General features: G+C 40.5%; 1 protein-coding gene across 2 annotated transcripts in view; it reads right to left on the bottom strand.

Annotated features, from left to right (window-relative positions):
• Positions 1–24,514, bottom strand: part of LOC140209947 (leiomodin-1-like) — a 29,972-nt gene extending 5,458 nt beyond the window's left edge. Inside the window, exons 1-2 of one of the 2 annotated variants that reach the window (XM_072278632.1) lie at positions 24,078–24,514; positions 3,277–4,689 (exon numbers count right to left, since the gene is read on the bottom strand). In XM_072278632.1, the coding sequence (XP_072134733.1) occupies positions 3,277–4,689; positions 24,078–24,281 (1,617 nt within the window). In that variant the 5' untranslated portion in view covers positions 24,282–24,514. Of the gene's footprint in view, positions 1–3,276; positions 4,690–14,139; positions 14,216–24,077 lie in introns of those variants that run through there. The other variant, XM_072278633.1, reaches the window with a different exon arrangement.
• Between the last annotated feature and the right edge of the window lie 885 nt (positions 24,515–25,399).

Raw genomic sequence — 25,399 nt, 5'->3', positions numbered from 1 at the left:
ATAACTGAAGGTGTTAGCAAATGTAAGCCATAGGCTGGTCTGTGGTATTCCTCATTGATTAGCATAATCTTATTCAATAGCATGGCATACTCTAGGCTTTCTATGTTTCTATATTCCATAGCGGTGTATGTCGGAAAGAAGCCGTGCATCAAAACATGGATTAAGCTTAGCTTACCTTGTAACTGAAACATAGTTTCAATGACCACTCTATCAATAAATAACATTTTTGTTCTTGACAAATAAGCTGCCAGATGAAATGGTAGACGTGAGGCCAATCACAATATTTAAAAGATGCTGCACAAGGTAAGGGGGTAGTTAATTTTTTTTCTAAAATGTAGTTCATTCCAAATTTATTTATTTATTGAGATATGGCAAGGAATAGGCCCATCTGGCCCTTCGAGCTGCACCATCCAGCAATTCCCCGGTTTAACCCGAGCCTAATCATAGGACAATTTACAATGATCAATTAGCCTATCAACCGGTCCATCTTTGGACTGTGAGAGGAAATCAGAGCACCTGAAGGAAACCCACTGGTCAAGAGGAGAACATACAAACTCCTTACATATGTATGTGGAATAATTGGCAAAAAAATCATTGGATAGTTATCTTAAAATGCACTGTATCTAAAAAGGAAAGGTATGTCTCATTTTAATATCATTTTCAAAATGCTGTTTGATTGTGTGCCATTCAGAAGCTAACTACAATAAAAATGACTTTTCAATTTAAAATGAATGATGAATCTAGAATGATTTAGATCAATAATATTAGACTAAAGCAGCTTGATTTCATGATTAGAGAATAACAGAAAACACAAATGCATGCTACTGTGCTGATCCCAAATGTGTTCCTCTCCTCCATTACTAAATTAACCTCTTTGATTCTATAATGTTCAAACAGTTTCTTTAATTTGACGTTCTTTTGTAGGCAGTTCTTCTTTGGGATTGCAGTTTCAATCCCGTGCAAATTCCCCAACAGATCCTCTTTGTAGCTTGCAATTGAGACTTTCAGCTGTGATGATGAAAAATGGTTTCTTGGTTGTATTTTTAGTGACATCATTCATTTTGTTGCCAACGATGAGACAAAAAAGAGCTGTTCTGTTTAATACTGGGAATCTTAAGTGGTTCAGAGAGGACATGATGTACACACATTATTTTAGTCAGCACAAGAGCCTGTGGTTGGCAAGTTATTAATAATTGTAACATCAGCTTAAGAGCTTCTACGAGTACTGGGAGAAGAAGAAAAGCTGGTCTCCTAAAGCCGATCTAGAGAATGGAGAAATTTCTTATTGGAAAACATGAAAAATATATCATAAAGACAATGATAGAGAAAACCATGTAAGGAATTTAGAACAATTATTATCACATGGGAAAAATACTGAGTAAATTAATGGGACCAAACATTAACAGAATCCCCCGGAGCTAATGGACTTGCAGTCCAATTTCCAAAGGAGATGGTTACAGGGATTTTTTTTTAAAATTAGGCTTTATAGTGGCAATGCAAGGGTTATACTGTAAATTATATTGTATATATCTTTATTTTAAGAAAATGATATGACAAAAATACCTTGGTTATACAGAAAATTGTAATATTTCTGAAACCACATCAAGGGATTTGAACATACTGTATGAACATAAAAAATAGAAACAAGAGTCTGTTCCTCAGCTCTTCACACCACCAATGATCATCTCCTGTTCTGTGCCAGTCCTCATATCCCTCAATCCACTGAAATCTTTAAAAAATTAGGTACAATCTCTTTAAAAGAGGAAGCAGAAACATCTTGATAAATGAGGTTCTGTGAAAACTAAATCATTCCTTTAATGCCATTCTGTTTGCCCAATGCCAGTGTTCATTTTACCCTTCCAAACTGAGGAGGTTAAAAGAGATGGAACATTGTGGTCACTGTGTTTCATTCGACAATTAAAATTCATAATTCATAAGCATTCTGAAACTGCCAAAGTGTTGGCGAAGATGAATCACAGCTGAACGGTCAACCACCTGCCCTTAACAGTTAGTCTTCAATACACTGTTGAGAATTTATAAACTTCCCTCTACAAATGCAATCGCTTCTCATCTTGGCCCCACTTGGAGTAGTCACCGCATCCGTATTTAGCATTAAATGAGAACAACAATTATTTGCATGGTCACTTTATGTATAAAAGAGACTGACAACTATTTACCTAATCCATATATTTTGCATTTATTGCATGATTTTGCTGTTGTTATTTATTGCTTCTTCCAATAATCAAATGAATCCAATCTTTCTATAACATTCCCAATTTGTAATTCTTTCTTCATCTCCAAGCAATCAGATTCCTTGAATATGTGGCTTTGGTATAACCAGGGTAACAATTCTCTTCTGACAGATGTTGTAGCTTGATTCATTTTTATTTCTGTAATCACAGCGAGCTTATACACTCATGGCTTCTATTCTAGTTCCTCTTTTGATGTCCAGCTCTCCAATTCCACAATCTCCCACCATTTCCCAGAGTATCAAAGTAATTTTCCTCTTGTTTTCAAGCCTCTGTGCTCTTCACAATTTGGACTCATATCCTGTAATTTTATTCCACCTATTCCCCATCAAACATTGCTCCTTCATCTCACTTCAGTCCTCTCATTCTTATAATCTCCCTCCACCCTCCCAACATATCATCCATTTCCAAAAGTTTATCTTACGAATAAATTTTTGACTTCCAGTTCTCTCTGTTGCCCCCCCCTTCCACAAGTTATGTGACCCATACATCCTCAAATATGCTGATACACCTTAATGCATTTGAAGACCATAACAAAAGTACTCCAATTAATGCATGTGGTATATAAATGTGTATTAACACAATATCCAAATATTAAAGAGCACAACTAAAATAAGGCTTTAAAGTTGCTTGAAATTCCGCCATCCCATTCCTTTGCACCAGGCATTTCCAACCTTTTTTATGCCATGGACCCCTACCATTGATCGAAGGATACGGGGACCCCAAGTTGGGAACACCGGCTCTACACGTATTTCAATTGTATGAATTTAACCTCACATTTCAGAATCTTGGACTCTAATCTGTGTTATTAAAATAATTAGAAAACAGCTTGCATGAATTTGCTCACAATCAACTATATGCATTAGTTCCAATAAATAAACACATTTCCCCACTTTTTAATATAAATGCACTCATGATCAACTGATTTTTAAGTATCTACCTTCAGGTTCTATAATTGGCCATACAAGTTCTCTGTCCCCTGGAAATAGAACCAACCATTGGACAACACAGGAAAGGAATAATTTACCTTTTTCAAATTTTTCAAGTTGCTCTGTCGAATGGCAGCCAGTAGCTGATCTCTTGAATTTCGTTCTTGAACTGGTGGTCTATCTTCCAACTTTCTTTCAGATACAGGTGTCAAGGAATTTCTTAAATTCTTGGTCTGGCCATTTCCTTCCACAGTCCTCTTGTTTTGCATTTTATGATTTTGAGTTACAGAGTTGGCATTTTCCGGCAGTCCTGGGGGTGGAGGAGGAGGAGGAGGAGGGGGAGGAGGAGACGGGGTGTGAGTTGCGGTCTTCTTTGGACTTGGTTTAGGGGATGACCATGGTGAACTTCTGGGAGAGGACTGTGGAGAAGGCTTTGGTGACTTCTGCATGCCCGTTGTCTTTGGAACTTCCAATACTTGTTTCTTATCACCACCCTGCCCTTGTCGCTGCTCCTGTAAGCGCTTTTGCCTCTGCTTGTCCATGTTTCTACTCAGTAAGTTTGTCACTGTCATACGAGGCCCCGCTAACTCAAAATGGTAGCCCAGTTTAAGAAGGGTGGTGTTCTCCTTCAAAAGTTTGGCAATATCCATCTCCACCTGCCCTCCAAAAATGTGACGTTGATTGTGGAATCTGAATTCTGTCAGGACATTATTCTGCTGCAAAGCTCTCATAATAGCAATGATTCCTTTACCAGAGATGTAGTTTGATTCCACATTCAGGTTAGTTATGCTTTTGTTTACCCTTAACACACTAGCAACAGCAAATGCAACATGGTCATCTGCACGAGTGTTGGCAAAGCTGAACATTTTCACAATGGTGTTTTCTTTCAGTGCATCAGCGAATCGTATTAAGATCTCATTTTTCATTCGCTCTTCATTATTTAAGTTTACTTCTGTTACTCCCGGATCATTGTTCTTAACTTTTTCTATTGATTCATCATAAATGGTTGGAGTTGTAGCTTGCGTTTCTGAAACTTTGGCCGTTTTTTTTGCTTCCAGGTTTTCCATGTTGGATGAGTCCTTACATTGTATGGAACAGTGTTTACTAGAATTGCCCACGCAGTCTTCATTTTCTTTAATGTCTTTGGTCTCACTTTTTGTTTTGCTACAATTTCCTTCTTTGGCGATTGCCTTTGGTTCTTCTTTAATTTTAGTTACCTTTTCTTCCTTTTCTTTTTCTTTGACCTTGTTGCCCTTCCTGTTATCAATTGCCTCACTCTTCTGCTCCTTCTCAGTAATTTTTGCCTCTTTGCTTTTCATCTTTTCATCACTTTCTCTGTCCTTGAGATTTTCAGTCCGTCCCCTTTCCTTGTCTTTCCTTTCTCTTTCTCCCTGTGGTTTAGGCAGTTCCTCACCCTTTTTCACATTTTCATTGTCCAGTTTTTTAAGTGCTTTCTTTTCAGGTTCTTCTGCTTTGGCTTGCTTACACTGATCGTCTGGGCTTTTCCCTTCCTACAAGAAAGGGCATTGATTATGATGAGACCGTGGAGATCATGGAAAGAGGCCCTACGGCCCATTATGTCTGAGCCAACCATCAGGCACCCACTTACATTAATCCTTCACTTAGCAAACTTTATTTTCTCCCAACTCCCATAAACTCTGACCGGATTCGGCAACCCATCTACACATTAGAGGCAATTTATAACGGCTGATTAATTTACCAACTCACATGTCTCTGGGATATTGGAGAAAACAGCAGCACTGCAAAGAAACCCATGTTATCACAGGGAAAACGTGAAAATATTACCCAGACAGCACCAAAATCATTAGCAAACTACAACGTTTGTATTTTAAACCATCTGATACTATCAAAAAATGTAAATTATGAATTGATTAAATTGGGGGAAAAATTAACACAGCAGAAATTATATTCTGGACTTGACCTTGACCTTGAATCAGTCTAGGCAGATGAGATTTCCTACACTTTAAACTCACGGCCAAGAGCAGTTCTGGTTCATTTTAACTCCTGGTCCTGTGATGCTTAAATTAGTCCATATCAAGTTTAAGTTTATTGTTATCTCACCATACATATATACAACCAAACGAAACAACCTTCCTCTGGACCACAGTGCACCCATAAAAATATATCACACACAGCATATCAACAAAAATATTAGTACAAATAAATTAATAAAATATAATTCAAAAATATAATTCTGTAGTGTGCAGAACAGGTAAACAGTAAACAGCTTGCTGTCCTAGAGACAAGACCTCGGAGGTGGTAAAGTATTTGTTAGTCTCACAGACTAAGAGAAGTAGCTGTTACCCAGACTCGCCTAGTCATAATACTCCTGTGCCTCCTTCCGGATAGTAGTGGGTCAAAGAGATTTGTGGAGGGGTGGTAGGGATCCTCATCTCAGACTGACCGGATGACTAGGACCTTCAGGTAGCTCTGAAAGCTGCCCTAAAAGCTACAATCAGACTAGCTCATAGCATTCTCAACCTTCTTCGATCCTTTATGAGACTTAGAGTGTAAACCTCCCCTTTCGACCAACATCCCCTATGGTTGTCATTAAGGGGGAGGAGTAGAAGAGGTGGTGCATGACAATACTTCCACTCAGCCATTCACAGTCCAGACCTACCTTTTGCCAAGCAAGATGATCATGGACTTTCAACAAGGGGAGATGAACCAAGATTTTTAGGTGGACAAGGAGTTGAATAAGAGGTGGTAATTGAAAGAAGCTGCACTTAGTGGATAAATCACAGGATTCAGAAGCAAAGTATCCTAGGTTGATGAGGAAAGTAATGAGGAAAATTGCTAAGGCCCAGACCATAATTTTCCAGATGTCTATAGATTCATGGATGATGCTTGATGACTGGAAAATTATAAAAGTAATGCATTTGTTTAAAACAAAACGTATGTAGCTAAAACTTGATAAAAACAGGCCAGACAGATTAAACTTAATGTGACAAAATTTCTAAAATCAATAGGGACAGAGTTAGCAGTAAGTGGCAAGTGTGGTTTGATGAGAGAACCTAGCTTGGAATGTTTAATGTCTAATTATATTGTAGAATTTTTATGCATATTTTGCAATAATGCCTTAATGGGCTTTGAAGAGCAACTCCACTGCCTCCACAATTTACACATTTTGTCAAATAAAAACTTTTCTAAAAGAATCTCTAAAATCTGTTGTTGAAAGTGAAATGCAACATATTGTCCGTATCCAGCAATAATAGCTTTTCCCTTCACTGTATTTTTTTTTTATGTTTTGCCCGTCATATCACAGTGGATTCCAGTTAAATGAGACACAACGGGACCAGTACATTTTGGTCCAATTAAGTAGCTGGCCCAGTTAGACAAAGTTTCATGGAAATAGTTAAAAAGGTATAAAAAAAACAAATAGAGTTACAAATGATGTATTTAAATGAAATACAGATGGAATTAGAACACTACCGATCGTTCAACAATTCTATAAAACCGTGTAACCTTTTGAACAGACTCATCCAGCTTTGCTATCACAAGGATCATTACAGAAAATCTTTTCTACTAAATGCAATAAGCATATACAACAGTTCATTTCCGTGCAACAGGAGAACACGCATCACAATACAATATTCTCCATTTTATTATTCTCTATTATTGTACAATATTGCACATTATTGCACAATGATAAATTATTAGTGCATATGTTATTATTCTGTGCTATTATTAGTTAATATTACTATTATTATCATATTTATTGTTATTTTTTATTATTGCAAAATGTGTTTTTAAATGTTGCAGCTAGAACAAAATAATTTCCCACTTAGGATCAATAAAATACTTATTATTATTACTATTATTATTAATAAACACAGAGAATTTAATATTGACGGAGGAATTCATCCAGTGGATGAAATGAAAAAAATCATCAAACATCCAGTGCAGATGATGGACTGCTTTCATGCAATGATACTGACAATTGCGTCCTCCAAATCTTCATTTTCATTGTAATATTCAAGATGATTGTTGGTAGATGCCTTCAAATTCTTCATAGTTTCTAACTTGTTGAAGTAGCGAAATTGTTTCATTTTCACTCCTGGCTATTTTTGACATCTTCAAACCTGAATGCTTGAAACTGCAGTGAGTAAAATGGTACTGAGTTGTCTTCCTTCTTATTTCTCACCAACTCTCAGTGACAAAAATCACTGTTTTTTGAACACAAACACACGCAATGGATGCTATTTAAAAGCTTTTTGCTTTAAGCATGGTGCAACATCTAACAGCCACACAAGTGTATGTAACTGATGCTAGTTAGAACCTGTTTGGCAAATCTCCTACCCAAATTAAGTGGCATAGTTTCCCAAGTAAACAAAGAGAATCCCAGCAACTTACTCAATTTGTGTTTGTCCTTTAAGAGTTGTCCAAAAAAAGTGCCTGTTCTGGATAACCGAAGGGCCACTTAACCGGAAACCACTATATTTCCACCATATTTTAAGTCATGTGTATAACTAATTTTACTTTGATTAAGTTGTCTCAGTTCCATTTGATGTGAAGTGGTAGCACATTGGGCTCTTCAAAGTACCCCTAACTCTTCCTCCGTTCTTCCTCATACTCAAAATTCTGCTCCATCCTTTGACTAGGACTGCAACCCATTCCTTCAATAACCTGTTCTATTCATCTATAGGAAGGGGTACAGTCGACGTTTTGGGCTGAGACCCTTCATCAGGACTAACTGAAAGAAGAGACAGTAAGAGATTTGAAAGTGGGAGGGGGAGGGGGAGATCCAAAATGATAGGAGAAGACAGGAGGGGGAGGAATGGAGCTAAAAGCTGGAAAGTTGATTGGCAAAAGGGATACAAGGCTGGAGAAGGGAGAGGATCCTGTCTTCTCCTATCATTTCAGTTAGTCCTGACAAAGGGTCTCGGCCCGAATCGTCAGCTGTACCTCTTCCTATAGATGCTGCCTGGCCTGCTGTGTTCCACCAGCATTTTGTGTGTGTTGCTTGAATTTCCAGCATCTGAAAATTTCCTCGTGTTTTCTATTCATCTATAGCTTGTCCAGTCAAGCAGTCAAGGATTTTCCAATGGCTAATTTCCAAACCATGACCCTGTGAGGGGCTTTAACTGGTCATGTTTATATACCAAGGTAGTAAGAATGTTGTACGTGCATCGAAGAACCTAAAACCAAGCTGTAGAATACTTTTCAGAAGCAATACTCACAAACCATATCATTAGTTAGTTAAATCTCTTATATTTTTACAGACAATGACTTCTTTTTCACCTCTTTTACTAAGATATCCATATTCAAGCTCTCCCAGGCTCCACTACAATAAACAAACATGAGCCACTCGACAAAATCTTGGAAGCTTCTTCTCCATTCTGCACAGTCCTTGTGTCAGTGGGGATGTCCCATATTTTCAATGAGGCATTGAGGATATCTCTGAGAAAATTGCTGTAAGAAATCTATGTCTCAGAAGCATGCAAGACATCAGGGACTACTGCTGTCAAATAAACCATGAGCTTTGTGTTGAGTTTGAGGCCTTAGTTTTCATGCATTCTTTTCCTCAGTTGGCCAAAGTGCATGCTGCCACAGTGAAAGCAATAGCCCTTTTTATCCCTGACATCAGTCTTTGTTGAGAAATCCCTTGATTCCCATTGAGAAGAATGTCAAGTCTCCGACCCATGTTTTCAGCATCTCAGCATGGAGCTTTACTGTCAGAGGCTATGTTGTGCATTGGAGGCAGGTTCATAGAAGACCTTGGCTTTACTTTTGTGTGTTCCAGTGAAGTATGCTCAGAAGGATTAAGAAAACTGTTACAGCAATGATGTAGCCTTGCTTGACTCTAGTCTACACCGTGATTAGGTCTGTTGTGGATCTGCTGACTAAGATCACAAAACCAAGCAAGAAAGAAACTCTAGATGTTCAGAGAATGTGCTGGAGATTCAACGCATTATTTCTCTGCCAAATAACCCACTCACTGTTCACATCCTAGTATTCTGTTATGCAGCAAACCTTTTCCCCAAATCCTCAAGACCTTCTACAGGGGCACCATTGAGAGCATCCTGACCACCTGTATCACCGCCTGATATGGGAACTGTACCAACCTTGATCGCTGGGCACTGCAGAGAGTGGTACGGACAGCCCAGCATATCTGTGGATGTGAACTTCTGTCCATTAAGAAAATTTACAGCAGCAGGTGCAGAAAGAAGGCCTGTAAGATCATCGGGGACACCCGTCATTCCAATCATAAACTAGTTCAGCTGCTTCCGTCTGGCAAATGGTACTGCAGCATTAAAGCCAGGATCAACAGGCTATGGGACAGCTTCTTTGTACAAGCCATCAGACTTATAAATTCATATGTCTGTACACTATGACAGAGTCAAATTGCAAAGATTTTTACTCCCTCAAGTTGCGGGATGGATGTAAGATTTAAATAAATTCAAATTATCCCAAATTCTCACACCAGCTGCCCTACTTCAGAACAACACACACAAAATGCTGGAGGAACTCAATTGGTCAAGAAGTATCTATGGAAATGAGTAAACAGTCGACGTTTCGGGCCAAAACCCTTCATCAAGATTCACCTCAGAACCTAGAAATTATAACATAAAGGGCAACTTTTTTCTAAGGCAGCACAAACAAAATGCCAGTGGAACTCAGCAGGTCAGGTAGCATCTAGGAAAATGAATAAACAGTCAATATTTCAGGCCAAGGTACTTCTTCAGGACTCATTTTAGAAAAACAAGAATGTTTTTCTAAACATTTTTTCTATCCCTCTTGTGATTCACTTTACACCCTACTCCACTCAATCCTTGTCTTCCACCACCTCCTTGGATTGTGTTGGACAATGGCGCACAAGACAGTTGACGGTATGTTGTGATGTTTCAATGTACTTGTGACAAATGAAGCTAACCTTTAATATTTATCTTTATCCTTGGGACATCCACCTTATGGCAACAGATTCCACATGGAGTCCTGCAATGCAGTACAGAATTTCCCATATTTTCTAGCAGTTCGGCATCCACAATCAAACTGTTTCCAGTTTGACAACAGGTCACTTGAAACTTAAACTTCATGGTCTGATTGGATACTGTGTTTCATCAGGAAAAGCACAATATTTAAGAACTAGTTGGCTAGCCTTCCTTAGAGTATCATGCTCAGTTTAGAGCATCCACATCATTGGGAGGTATTGATAGTGACAGGATCCGCCAACGGCCTTCCAGAATACTTTTGCAGAGTTAAAGGGCTTACATATGGCTACTGTCCTTTGTGGTAAAATGAAAGTTAAGGATTGGCCCGCCCTAGACTGACTGTTTAAAATAAAGAAGGGAAGTAGATTTTTTCTGTTTTGTGGTTGAGCTGTCTGAAATTGGACATAATCTCGATAAGTGACTAAACCAGGTAAAAATGAATCCGTGAGAGGTTCTATGCAGCATTCTAAGATTCCAGAACGCACCTTAACCAAAATGCTAAAAACGCTGCATCATCAGAGGTGGGGAATAAAGTATTAAAAAGATGGAGGCAGAGCATCAATTTGAATCTCGAAAAAAGAACTAATGTACTCCTGTTATTTATCATTATATTTTGTCCATTTTACTTTACAGAAATTGTATGGATAGAGAAAATCTCAGTGAATTTGACAATGCAGTGATAAAATCTATACCAAAGGGGTGTATGGGGTGTCAGGGAGGGGGTAGCACCTCTGGTGGGGGAACATATTGCATCCTTTTCAAGGCGGTTAGTCCACCTTTGGTCCCCACCTGGCACTCAGCTCTCACCTGCGGCTCCCCGTAGCTGTTTGCATGCGACAGCGGCCACACCCCGGGCAATGGCTTCGACAAGCCAGCTAAACCAGGTGAGGGTAGCCGACGGGTCTCAAACCCTCGGTGAGATAGGGAGTTGTCTATCCCAGCATGTGAAGACAGACTCTGGCAGATTGAGGGGACGAGACAAATGGAAGATCCAACAGTCAAGAAGGCGGTCTCTGCAAGCATTCTGGAACGTGTAGAGCAGGACAAGACACAGAAGACGTCCTGGTCATCCACTGCACCTAGTCCTATCTCCAGCCATCTTGACTCTGTCTTGCCACTGGATCCAGATGGGAATTGGGAAGGGAGAGTGAAGCTGATACTGCACAACTCTCCCTCACTTACATCCAAATCACGCGCTAGTCTCGACACCATCATAATGGTGTCGAGGTCCTCATCAACGTCGACGATGGACGAACACCAAAGATTACAAATTTCCTGTTGATACCTTGTAACATTAATATAGTGTCAATAAAAGCTTGTAAATTGTAAGCAGAGGACACTTTACATGACTTCACATTGCAACAACAAAAAATACAAAGCTGGCAGAGTAATGGATTGAGTGTCCTCATTCTGTGCTGCAATAATATATGATTCCATAATGTTATTCTTTTTTTAAGCTTTTGATGTAAGAATCTGAGAATATTTAACTGTTTCATGAAGATGAGAAAGCTAAGTACACCTAGAAAAGGAACTTTAATCCAATGCAATCTATTATTCCATTTCTGTAATTCCTCCCACCAAAACATTTAATTGTGTCAGGAACAAACCCTTATTTCTTCCTTTATTTCCTACCTGGGAAATCACAAATATTTATCACTATTGAGTGAAGGACCTCTAACCAATACCCTTCTAAATGTAATTTTAATACACTTACAATGTATTTATATTCAGTGCCCTTCTTTTCAAAGCTCACATAGAGTTTAGTCTATCAACTAACATTTGTACATTTACATGAGCTGAGTGTAGTGATCTTTCTTTCTTTGCTAAATAGATTCTTTAGGTGTAACTCACAGTTCGTCTCCTTGTCATTTTGTCCCCATTCTCTGTATCCTTTCAAATGCAAGTAAAATTTTATTTTTCCAGCATTTTATGAAACAGTTTAGCAGATCTTTCCTCATGTTAAAAATTGTTGACATACCTGTATATTGCGATGATACAGATTGGCCTAAAAACAGTCAAATAAATACTGAGATATCTTTTGGAGCAGGAGGCGCACGGGTTAGTGACCGCGCCCTCCCCCCACCAAGGTGCACGACACGAGTCAAGATGTCTGGAGTTTGAACCTAGAGTTCAGTATCCTGTCATTGGAAAGACCAGAGTTTGAGGGCTAGAATTCGGGGTCTTGTTATCAGCTAGTACTGGGGTCCTTAGCGACGATCTAAGCTCAAAGGTCAGTTAGAAATTCAGAAGCCAAAGCCCGATGGCAGAAGCCCTGGGTATATGAGTTTGAGATCCACTGGGGAAGTCAGAGGCCCGTTGGCTGCGATTCCGTGAGAACACTGGAGGTTGGCAGCCTAGAGGCCTGTCCTGGGGTTGGAAGTGTGTGTGTGTGTGTGTGTGTGTCTGTGTCTGTGCCTGTTTTGTTCTGCTGAGCATCGAGGGCATGCTATGTTGGTGCCGGAATGTGTGGCGACATTTATACACTTATGCGCTGCCCCAGCACATCCTTAGGTTGCGGTGTTCATTAACGCAAATGACACAAAATGCTGGCGGAACCTAGCAGGCCAGGCAGCATCTATGCAAAAAAAGTACAGTTGACATTCGGATTTCGGCCCAAAACATCGACTGTACTTTTTTCCAGTGATGCTGCCCGGCCTGCTGAGTTCCTCCAGCATTTTGTGTGTGTGACGGACTTCACTGTATGTTTTGATGTACATGTGATAAATAAATGAATCTAAACCTGAATCTGAACTGACAAGAGAAGAATTATTAAAATGATATACACAAATTAGATAATAGATCATAATAGATGGTACACATGTGTACAGATTAAATATTCAACTAGTTTTGAAGCATACCTACTAATCATCTGTGAAAGATTAAATTCCATCTGTTCCGAATGTAACAAAGTTCATGTGGATTAAGCAAAGATAAAGTTGATTCTGAGAAATATTTTCTTCAAAGCTAAGTATAGTTTGGGACCCACAAATAAATAAACTGCCAACAGTACTTGAGTTTTCAGCAAAGGTCATCCGCTGCTGAAAAATATTAATGTAAAATATTCACCATTCTTCAGAACCACTGCGAAAAATCTCTTCCATAGCACTCAGTGGAGGGGAGACTGGAATACAATTACTTTAATTTAAGAAAGAAAAAAATATTTGAGAAGATTCAGGATCAGCTTTCACGAACGTCTTAAAGTAACAATCAACCTTGATTGTGGATTGTCCACAAATATCCATATGGCTTCAGTGATGTACTGTCTAGATGAATGTGCAGAGTTTATATCAGCAGACAGTAGGAAAAATAGGAGAAGTAGGTGGGAGAGTAGGGTAGGGAGAGAGGCTAATGGACTCATGAGTCTGAGGAAGGGATGAGTGTGTGAAGAGACCATTGAAACAACAGGCATACAGAGATACTCATTTAGGTCCTGACAAGCTTCTTGCACTCACTTTTTCATTGGCTGCCCAGCTTTGGTTAACTTTTTCTTTAACATTATTCTCAGTTTCCTTAAAAAAAAAAGACAGTACCCTTTCTATAGCTTTTCAGCACCAGAGCTCATAACAAGGTGTTTAATCATTGGTAGAGTGGATAACTGGAACCAAGGACCTCTTAGTGGCTTCAGCAGAAAGATTCATTGTTCGTTAGACACGGCTTCAAATCTACAAAATATAATCCCGCAGTGAAGCCGCTCTTGGTCTGTGCTTTGAAGCCAGATTTGTGATGAAAAGTTCTGCATCCCTGCTTCCTAGGAAATAAAGCAATGAACTGAACTAGTGGCAAGACATTGTCCTTTTGCCAAGATTACTGGAATCAACAAATGTTCAAAGACTGGTGGATTGTTTTCCACAGCTCTAAGATTGATTATTCTCTCGTAAGTTGAAATATGGAGATTCATATTGTTGTGCAGCAAAGAAATAACATCTACTTTTCCCATCGTAGCATTAGCATTACGCAGTTGATACTTTATTTAGAGTCTGCCCTTGTTATTGTAGAAATTATTCTTACCATTTTTCTTCAGGCTTTTGCAGTCTCCAGTGATAAGAGAAAAAAAATAACATATTGTGGAGATTTAGATTGGGAATACTGGAGGCTGTAACACTGACAAGTCAAAAGCAGATTATGTTATGTCATTTCTTTTTAACAGCTGTTATACTGACACATTCCCTTAAAAGGAGCTAGTCAATAGCATCGGAAAAATTCTAAACAGCTACATCTGGGACCATTAACATCAAAAGTTTCATTCTGGCATCTGTTCACAATTTCTCATGTGCCCCTTTTGATAACAGACCTACACAGAGCACACTACGCGACGAATTCTGCAGATGCTGGAAATTCAAGCAGCACACATCAAAGTTGCTGGTGAACGCAACAGGCCAGGCAGCATCTCTAGGAAGAGGTACAGTCGACGTTTCAGGCCGAGATCCTTCATCAGGACTAACTGAAAGAAGAGATAGTAAGAGATTTGAAAGTGGGAGGGGGAAGGGGAGATCCAAAATGATAGGAGAAGACAGGAGGGGGAGGGATGGAGCCAAGAGCTGTACAGTAGATTGGCAAAAGGGATATGAGAGGATCATGGGACAGGAGGCCCAGGGAGAAGGAAAAGGGGGAGGGGGGAAAAGTCCAGAGGATGGGCAAGGGGTATAGTGAGAGGGACAGAGGGAGAAAAAGGAGAGAGAGAGAAAGAATGTGTGTATATAAATAAATAACGGATGGGGTATGAGGGGGAGGTGGGGCATTAGCGGAAGTTTGAGAAGCCAATGTTCATGCCATCAGGTTGGAGGCTACTCCAACCCGAGTGTGGCTTCATCTTTACAGTAGCGGAGGCCGTGGACAGACATATCAGAATGGGAATAGGATGTGGAATTAAAATGTGTGGCCACTGGGAGATCCTGCTTTCTCTGGCGGATGGAACATAGGTGTTCAGCGAAACGATCTCCCAGTCTGTGTCAGGTCTCGCCAATGTATAGAAGGCCACATCGGGGGCACTGGACGTAGTATGTCACCCCAGCCAACTCACAGGTGAAGTGTCACCTCACCTGGAAGGACTGTCTGGGGCCCTGAATGGTGGCAAGGGAGGAAGTGTAAGGGCATGTGTAGCACCTTCTGTCCTTCTGACTATACCCCTTGCCCATCCTCTGGGTTTTTCCCCCCTCCCCCTTTTCCTTCTCCCTGGGCCTTCTGTCCCATGATCCTCTCATATCCCTTTTGCCAATCAGCTGTCCAGCTCTTGGCTCCATCCCTCCCCCTTCTGTCTTTTCCTATCATTTTGGATCTCCCCCTCTCCCTCCCACTTTCAAATCTTACTAGCTCTTCCTTCAGTTAGTCCTGACGAAGGGTCTCGGCCCAAAACGGCAATTGTCCTTCTTCCTAGAGATGTTGCCTGGCCTCCTGCGTTCACCAGCAATTTTGATGTGTGTTGTTACAGAGCTCACAACATGCTTTTTGTGAAGTCTGTTCAATTTTCAGACATTGCTGTTGAAGAGGGAATTAAGATAACATAACATTATTAATTCTCGTCTATATTCTAGTTTGGTGTTCAAATTAATTTGCTATGGGCTGAATCCTGTTGGATTTGGCCCTTAGACCATGTTTACCCACCCTCATCTGAGGGATGAGCAAGCTGACCTTGTAGACCTGAAAGGCATCTAGTAAGGCACAATGAGGCTTCAACGATGAGACTCTCACTCTCTCACCCAGTTCCTTCCGCCTTCCATGTTTGAATCCTACTGAACGTAAACAGGTTGAACCATTATTGGCCAAAACAGAACCACCAGCCAGCTGGAGATGTGGAGCTGCGGATCTCACCACCAAGTACTTATTCGATTTCCCCCCACCCAGCCCATTTTTAATTTTACCATCTTTATTTCTGTGTTATCGAAACCAAATATAATTTTTATGGACAGAGGGTGAATGCCTTTTCTCCAAGGTTCAGGCTTTAAGAACTAGGTGTAGGGTAAGAGGGGAGAGATTGAAAAGAGATCTGAGGGGAAACTTTTCTCCCAGAGGATGGTCAGTATGTGGAACGAACTGTCAGAGGAAGTGGTGGCAGAAGGTATATTAACAACATTTAAAAGACTCTTGGACAGCTACGTGGATAGGAAAGGTATAGAGAATGGTTTCACAACTTTGTTGATGCCATGGATCCCTACCATTAACCAATGGGTCCATGGACCCCAGGGAGACCCCTGGTATAGTGGGATTTGGGCCAAATGTGGGCAAATGGGACTAAACTAGAGAGGAATCTTGGTCTGCGTGGACCACAAAAGCTGAAGGGCCTATATCCATGCTGTATGATTCTCTGACTCCATAGTTCTATGACACTAGAGTCTCACAGCAGTTCAGAACATATCTGAGGTTTACATATCACTTCAATCGTGATTGCCCACATTGATTTCTATGGCAGGAGCCTATACCTTGACTCAAAGCACTTTCATTTTGAAGTAGAAAATTGACTAGACCACAAGGCCTTGATTGCTTCCCACCAGAGGCTGCCATACGTTCAGGAGTTGACGTACTGTAGAGGATAGAAATAGTCTCGGCAATGAATTGAAATTGTCTGTTGACACATCTTGCACAGGTAATGCAAAGGTTACCTCGGATGGAGGATCCAATCGCCTGTCAAACTAAGTGTCAACATAGAAGGATTGAGTAAAATACTCAGAGTTGTCACTACACTCAGTTGCAATATCCTTATGCTACTACCCAAGTGATGAAGTTATTTCATAAACATTGTGTAATGGCGCCAGGGTGCATTATTTATTACGAAAATAAACACTGGATTTGCACAGATTAATAGCTTTATTCATGAGGATAGTTTTGTCTGAGCTTTTGCTATGGATTTGATTTACATCTGAAGTGCTACCAGAGTCTTCCCCCAAAACTGGGGATGGCACAAATTAAAACAGCCGCATCGAAATTTCAAGCTTGCAAACTACCCAGCTCAAAATGTGCAGCCTATTTACATAAGTTTACAACATTTTGTCATGTCAGTATGGAGTACTGTGAGCAGTTTTGGGCCCCTTATCTGAGAAAGGATGTGCTGGCATTGGCGAGGGTCTGGAGGATATTCACCAGAATGATCCCCGGAATGAAAGGGTTAATGTATGAAGAGCATTTGATGGTTCTGCACCTGTATTCACTGGAGATTACAAGAATGGGGGGGGGGATCTGATCGAAATCTATCAAATATTTAAAAGCTTAGATAGAGTTGATGTGGAGAGGATTTTTCCTACAGTGGGGGAGTCGAGGACCGGGGGCACCAGCATCAAAATAGAAGAACATCCCTTTACAACAGAGATGATGAGGAATCTTTTTAGCCAGAGGGTAGTGTTATCTGTGGAATTCATTGCCACAGATCGCTGTGGAGGCCAAGTCAGTGGGTATATTTAAAGTGGAGGTTGATAGATTCTTGATTAGTAAGGCAGGAGAATGGAGAATGAATTGAGAAGCATATTATATCAGCCAAGATGGAATGGTGGAGCAGACTTTATTAACCAAATGGCCTACAAACACAAGGAAAACACGAGGAAATCTGCAGATGCTGGAATTTCAAGCAACACCTTTACTAGCTCATCTTTCAGTTAGTCCTGATGAAGGGTCTCGGCCCGAAACGTCGACTGTACCTCTTCCTAGAGATGCTGCCTGGCCTGCTGCGTTCACCAGCAACTTTGATGTGTGTGGCCTAATTCTGCATCTATGTATTAGGGTCACTTTGCAATAAAATGGACTTTACTTTCTTTTTGTTCTGATTGTATTCTTTTTTTGTCAAATTATGTATAATTCATGTCGTTCTTCTGATTATATGATGCTATGTTCCTGTAATATGAGGGGTGACCTCATTGAAACTAATCAAATGTTGAAATGCCTTGACAGAGTGGATGTGGAGAGGATATTTCCTATAGTGGGGGAGTCTAAGACCAGAGGACACAGACTCAGAATAGAGGGGCGTTCTTTTAGAACAGAAACGAGGAGGAATTTCTTTAACCAGAGAGTGGTGAACCTGGTGGTATTCATTGCCACAGGCAGCTGTAGAGGCCATTTAGGCTGAGGTTGATAGATGCTTGATTAGTCAGGGCATGAAGGAATTTGGAGAGAAGACAGGAGATAGGGTCTGAGGGGGAAAATGGATAAGTCATAATGAAATGGTGGAGCAGGCTTTTGATGGCTAAATGGCCTAATTCTCCTCCTTATGGTCTTATTTTTACTGTATGTGCATGCATGCACTTTTCCATCTGACAATAAGCTTGACATTGACTTTTATTTAGATCCAAATGTATGCCCATCTTCCAACCAACACCATTCCATACACCAAGCCTTACTACTCTGAAATTATAAATTAAACTCCACTCTCCTGAACACAATGTCCTTTCATTCACAATGTCAAATTGATATAGTGTTATATGTACAACTATATCACGTTATCACAAACTTCAATGGCAATGGATTGTGAAGAAAAACAAAATCTTTTATTAACCGCACAACTAGTTCATATCTTCAATGTGCACAACAATAATACACTGAGATATATAAAGTAGTAGAAAATGGGGACAGGCCCCGTAGCCCAACTCATCCATGTTGATGAGGTGTCTATCTATGATAATATGGGCCTTTGTTTGGCCCATGTCCTTTTAAACCTTTCCCATCCATATTCCTGTCTGAAAGTCCTTTAAACATTGTAAATGCACCTGTCTCCACTACATCCTCCGGCAGCTTGTTGCATCGATACACCAAACTTGGCGAGAAAAAAAGATTGCCCCTTAGATTCTCTCATCCTCATCCAATGCCATTTGGGTTTTAACCCCTACCCTTGGGGAAAAAACTGACTCTCCACTTATTCATATCCCTTTTGATTTTATAAACCGCAGTGGTCTCCCCTCATTCACCTTCTGGCGAGGGAAAACAGGCCTAGCCTATCCAAACTCTTCTTATAACTCAAATGGTCCGGTACAGGCAACATTCACGTAAGCCTATTCTGCACCCTCGGTAGCTTAAATTGCATTCTTCCTGCAGTGCAGTGACCACAAATAGGGAGGTGCCAAACTCTGATGTTGAAATGAGGAAAAAGAGGAGAATCTTTGGGAGGTCACAGAGAGAGGGCAGAGCCTGACTGCCAGAGGAAATGTCACACACAATTCTATTTCCCCACCTATCTCAGGAATGGCCCACCTTCACACCCCATATCTAACCATGATCTGTGCAGGAGAGATCTCATCACCTCATTATGTATACAGTTGCCATCATCAGAAGGTATGAAGGTGAAGCAGCTGCTGTGAAGATCTTAAAGCTAGAGTGCCAACAAAATGGAACACTATTTTAAAATATAGCTCCCTCACTAAAGTAACAGGATTTCAGATAAAATAATCCAATTGCATTTGGAGAAGTACGATTAATGTATTGTCCATCTTGTTTATGATGATCAACTTATTTACAAGTCATTGTCTTAACCATTGACTGACCGAGTGATGTTGATGATGTGGCATAAGGGAAAGATGTCATGTGTATTAACACGCGGAAATCCAAAGCAACACACAAAAAATGCGGGAAGAACTCAGCAATTCGGGCAGCATCTATTGAAATGAATAAACAGTCGATACTTTGGGCTGAGATCCTATAGAAGCAGGAGGATTTCCTGGTACCATTTAAGGGACCATTTTGTAAGTATCCAAGTGAACTGTCCAGAGAGGGTCTGTTTAACAAGCCTTTGAGAAGACAGTACCTCAATAATAAACACAAAATAATCTGCAGATGCTGGGATCAAAGCAACACTTACAGTGCGCAGGAGGAACTCAGCAGGTTGGGCAGCATCAGTGGAAACGATGAGTCAACGTTTCGGGCCGGAACCCTTTGTCAGGACTGAAGAATGAAGGAGGGGGAAGGATTTGAAGAATACTTGTAGGTTCGGTTGTAAGACCAGTAATTTGAAAGACAAAGGGGTGGGGGAGGGGAAGCATCGATGTCATAGGCAGGAAAACAATGGATAGTAGAAGAAGGAAGCGGAACCATGATGGAGGTGATAGGCAGCGGGGGGAGGGGGCAGAGTGACTTAGGGATAGAGGAAGGGAGGGGGAGGGAATTACCAGAAGTTGGAGAAATCTATGTTCATACCAAGGGGCTGGAGACTACCTAGACGGTATATGAGGTGTTGCTCCTCCAACCTGAGTTTAGCCTCATCATGGCAGTAGAGGAGGCTATGTATGGACATATCTGAATGGGAATGGGAAGCAGAGTTGAAGTGGGTGGCTACCGAGAGATCCTGTCTGTTGTGGCGGACAGAGTGGAGGTGCTCGACGAAGCGGTCCCCCAATCTGCATCGGGTTTCACCGATGTAGAGGAGGCCGCACCGGGAGCACCGGATGCAATAGATGACCCCAACAGACTCACAAGTGAAGTGTTGCCTCACCTGGAAGGACTGTTTGGGGCCCTGAATGGTGGCAAGAGAGGAGGTGTAGGGACAGGTGTAGCACTTACGCTTACAGGGATAAGTGCCGGGTGGGAGATCCGTGGGGATGGACGTGCGGATAAGGGAGTCGCGAAGGGACCAATCCCTGCGGAAAGTGGAGAGGGGTGGAGAGGGAAAGATGTGCTTAGTGGTGGGGTCCTGTTGAAGGTGGTGGAAGTAGCGGAGGATAATGTGCTGGTTCTGGAGGCTGGTGGGGTGGTAGGTGAGGACAAGGGGAGCTCCGTCCCTGTTGTGGTTGCGGGAGGATGGGGTGAGGGCCGAAGTGTGGGAAATGGAGGAGATGCGGGTGAGGGCATCATTGATGACGGTAGAAGGGAAACCACGATCCTTAAAGAAAGAGGACATTTGAGACGTCCTGGAACGGAAAGCCTCATCCTCAGAGCAGATGGGGCGGAGGTGGAGGAACTGGGAATAGGGAATGGCATTTTTGCACCTCAATAATGTTCTGAAATATCAGATTGGAGGCTCCTTCTCACTAAAATTCACCACAAGTTTTCCTCATGAGTTAAGTAACTGGTCGCTTGGTTGTAAAGCAAGCTTTGTTTTGCAACTGAAACATCAGTACTGGTTTTTATAAACTGATTCCCACAGAATAAAATTTTGGCTGCAATCCATCAAATGGTTTGTTTAAGACCATGTCCTGAAGCTTTTCCTAATTAGGATGACGATTCCCCAACTGTGAGGGTTTAATGAACTTACATTACTCTTCATCCAGCTTCACTTCAGTTTGAGACTTTTAACCTCTATCTGATGCATAAACTCAGCATTAGGATCGTATGGTTTATTCCTGTACATGCATTTATGATCTTAAAAGTCTGTCCATGGCACATTTAAGAGAACCTTACAAATTCCTTTCTATTTGTCTTTGAACACTGTTACATCTTCAGTCCCAACCGCTCACTATATTTTTCTGACTGCTGTCTGAGTCAGGTTTAACCCTGCTGTGCTGTTTGTGAGGAGTTGTCATGTTCTCGCTGTGACCGTGTGCACTTCCTCCAGGTGTCTGGGTTTTCTGTTTTGTTTATTGATTTACTTAGAGGTACAGAGCAAAACAGGCCCTTCTGGCCCAGAGCCGCACCCGCTCAGCAACCCACCTATTTAACCCTAGCCAATTTACAATGGCTAATTAACCCACACGTCTTTGGAATGTGGGAGGAAATCAGACACAGGCAATTTACCATAACCAATTAACCGGTACAATTTGGACTGTGGGGGGAGACCGGTACACCTGGAGAAAACCCATGCACTCAAGGGAAGGATGTACAAACTTCTTACAGATGGTGTCAGAATCGAACTCAGAACTCGATCTCCCCGAGCCGTAATAGCGTAGCACTAACTGCTATGATACTGTGGCACCCAATCTCACACATCTCGATGACATGAAGGGTGGCAGGTAAGCAATTGGTTTAATCTTAGGGAAGGTGGTGGAAATGTGCAACGTGTTGGAATTATGGAGGACTATGTGGGAGGGAAGGGTTAGATTGTCTTAATTTAGGCATAACATCATGGGCTAAAGGCTGAAGTGCTATGTTCTGTGTTTTAATCAAATAGAAATAGTGTAGAATAACTGTAAATGGATGTTTGTTGGCCAATGTAGGCTTAGGATCTCAAAGGTTCTGCTTCTGTACTTTGTAACGATGTGACTCTAATTATAGACAGAACTCACAAATGGGAATTGGCATAGTGCCTCTGACTCGAGACTCAATAACCCATCTTTGGCAATTGACCAGCCTCTCCACCCACCTCCACACTTTCATACACTACTTAGCCAATGACAGCCCCTCACTTTGCTTTTCCATGACCATTAGTTTTATCTGTTACGTTACTGGTTATTTCCATGACCACACTGATTCCTTGGGTCCCATGGCCTCCCAGAGGCCTTCCCTGCAAAAAGCTCTTGAAGTATAATTGGATGCAACTGGATGAATTCCAAAGTCATTTAAGTGGGTACTATTATAATACTGAAAATGCCTCTTGATGTCTTGTAGTTGGAAAAGGCTATTCACAGATAAAGATTTGACATATCCCCAATCTTCAGCAACAGATTCTATGACTGAGGATAAAAAATTACATTGCAAAAGTCAATCTGCAAGAAAGGACAGCTCTTGGATTACAAGCTGGTAATTTACAGAAGCTCAAGATATCCAACATTGACATCTCTTATTCTCCTAAACCTGTAATCTTGATCCTGACGCCACACAACTTTGTCTACACCTAACCATAACATCCATTATAAAATATTATTTACCTGCTGCTCATAAGTCATTTGAAATTTTAAAGTATAATTTACCAAATATAAGCACTTATGGATTTTGCTTTTACTTTAATGACCATGAAACTGTAATACATCCTAGAAACTACCTGAACAGCCACACATCACCACTTCCCAAGGACCTTAGGGGTACAGCATAAGCTGTTCTACTGAATTACTAACACCACAAGGTCTAGATAATGAGCAGACCACGTCTCAAGGCTCTTGAACCAATGACAATCAGCATGAATGCTGGATGGTTGAAGCCAAGTTTGGTAGAATGCATTTCTGTTGTGGGAAAAATAGTCAAGCATATGATCAGTATAGTAGATTTTCCAAATCTTAATGCATTTGTCAATCATCAATATCATGCGAAGCCCATAAATATGAGAAAACAACTCCAGGTCACTGGGAATTTTTCAGTGATGGTATCCTTTAGAAGTTTTTGAACTGAGAACGCACACACTACTGGGGTTCTTCAGTTCATAATATTTTAATTTTGCAAAGCCCAAATCAGAATACTGGTCTAATTCAGTAGATGGACTCGAATGTTGTTTTAATTGAGACATCAGTAACAATTTAACATTAATGTTTTTTGTTGGCAAAACATTTAGGACAGTCTCTGAAGTTACCAATATAACGATAATCTTAACACTCATGCATTTTAGTGCTTAAATCACAATCCAATTTTACTACTTGATTCGAAAGAGGGACTGCCATGATGTTAATCGAGTAAAGATGGTGAAACTGCCCACTCACTTTATCCATGAACGTAAAACTTCAAATCTATTCTCGATATAAAAAAAAATTTATATACTGTGCACAGACATATACAAACATGTTTATGTGTGCATACACACAGAAATACACTCTCTCTCTTTCTCTCTCTCGCCTTCTCCCTCTCTCTCTACCCCTCTCCCTCCCCCTTCGCTCTCTCTCCCTCTCTCTCTTTCACACACACACATTCACACTCAAAATCAGGCAATTTCACTATCAAAGAATCAACTCATTAGAGCATGCAAATGAAGAACAGCAGGCATGAATATTTATCACAATGTTTGTTGAATGAACAGAGTATAAGCAAAGTATTAAAGATGTTGTCAATTGTAACTGTAGTACTCAAACTTTCAATCCATTTTGACTAGTTATTAATATACATCAAAATACTCCTGTCAATAGACAACTCCTTCTCTATCAGTCTCTATCTGATTTCTCACAGTAGGTGAGTATTACCTCCTGATCACACGTTCCTGTTGGCTGCTTCTCTAGCTGGTTTCTCTGTCTCAATCCGACAGCCACACTGGAATTAGGATCCATGACCTCCAGCTCTATTTGTAGTTCTTGCATTTCCTCCGGAGAAAGATTTGCCAGCAGGTTATCAATATCTGGATCCTCGCTCACCTGCCTTTTGTATTCGTGCTTTCTAAACCGTGACATTTTTTCTACCTTGTGATCCAAAAAAGCCCAAGCTACAGCTGTACAGTCCAGAGTCCCCAGTTGAATCACCCCTTTGCAGTGAAATCCAGCTACATCCAAGGAAAGATAGATTTGACAATGTTTGATAGCTTGAATAATAAAACTAGCTGTTGAAGAACCAAGCAAGTGTGTAGTGACTCCTTATATGATTTAGCAACCAAACATGAAATGGGAAGAATAATTGATGTGAGACTGCACCATTCAGACTCTGCTCCAAGCATTTTTTGAATACTAATTACATAAGCAGCCAGTTAGCAGTGAGGGGGGGATCTGACAGCCTATCAGTTTAGGTTGCATGGTGAAGACATTCCTCAGAATCCTAAGCAGTCACATTACCAAATTTAGTACAGCATATTTAGCCTTGAAAGGCAATAGGAAAAAGTATGGCAAAACTGAGACATAAAAAATGCAAGAGTTGGCAGCATTAAATGTTTAATTAATACTGTAAAAACTTTCAAAGGCAGAAGAACAAGAAGGAAAAATCCTAGTACAATCAAAAATACTAAATTTGGGCAGTGTGCTTGAAATCAACTTAGATCAAAAAGGTTTAAACAAGCAAGGTTTGATTTAATCCAAGTTACAAAATAAACTGTAATAATTTTTTTCCCAGTAGAAACATATTCACAGCAAATATACCACCCTCCAAAAAAACCTCAGTCTGGTAGATCTGTAAACTGCAGTCTATAGAATATCAGAGTGGCATAAAGTTGAGTAACAGTGTCTATTATTTGAAATATTTTGGAACACAATTTACTATTTAGAATTGGAGCCAAAATGCAATTGGATTAAAACAAGGCTGAATAAATAGAAATATTTTTTGTTATTATATTTTTTCACCTATTGGCTAATTAATCTTGCAATTATATTTCTGAAACTCATTACAAAATTTTGGCAAAGGTTCACATCTCAGCATTTTTGGCATAGAAGCCTACTACTGATATTGAAATGACTTCCTCCTGCCTCCTTTACAGGCATTCTGGAAGAGTGAAGAGTACATGTGCCAAAAGCTTATTGTTAAGCCTGTGAAACATTATGCATCTTCAGGTGCTTCAGAATAAGTCATTCCACCTCATAAATTT

Source organism: Mobula birostris, chromosome 14, assembly GCF_030028105.1.
Source record: "Mobula birostris isolate sMobBir1 chromosome 14, sMobBir1.hap1, whole genome shotgun sequence".
Taxonomy (NCBI): Eukaryota; Metazoa; Chordata; class Chondrichthyes; order Myliobatiformes; family Myliobatidae; genus Mobula; species Mobula birostris.
Note: the sequence above shows the minus strand (reverse complement) of the source record. Positions and strands in the feature narration are given on the sequence as shown.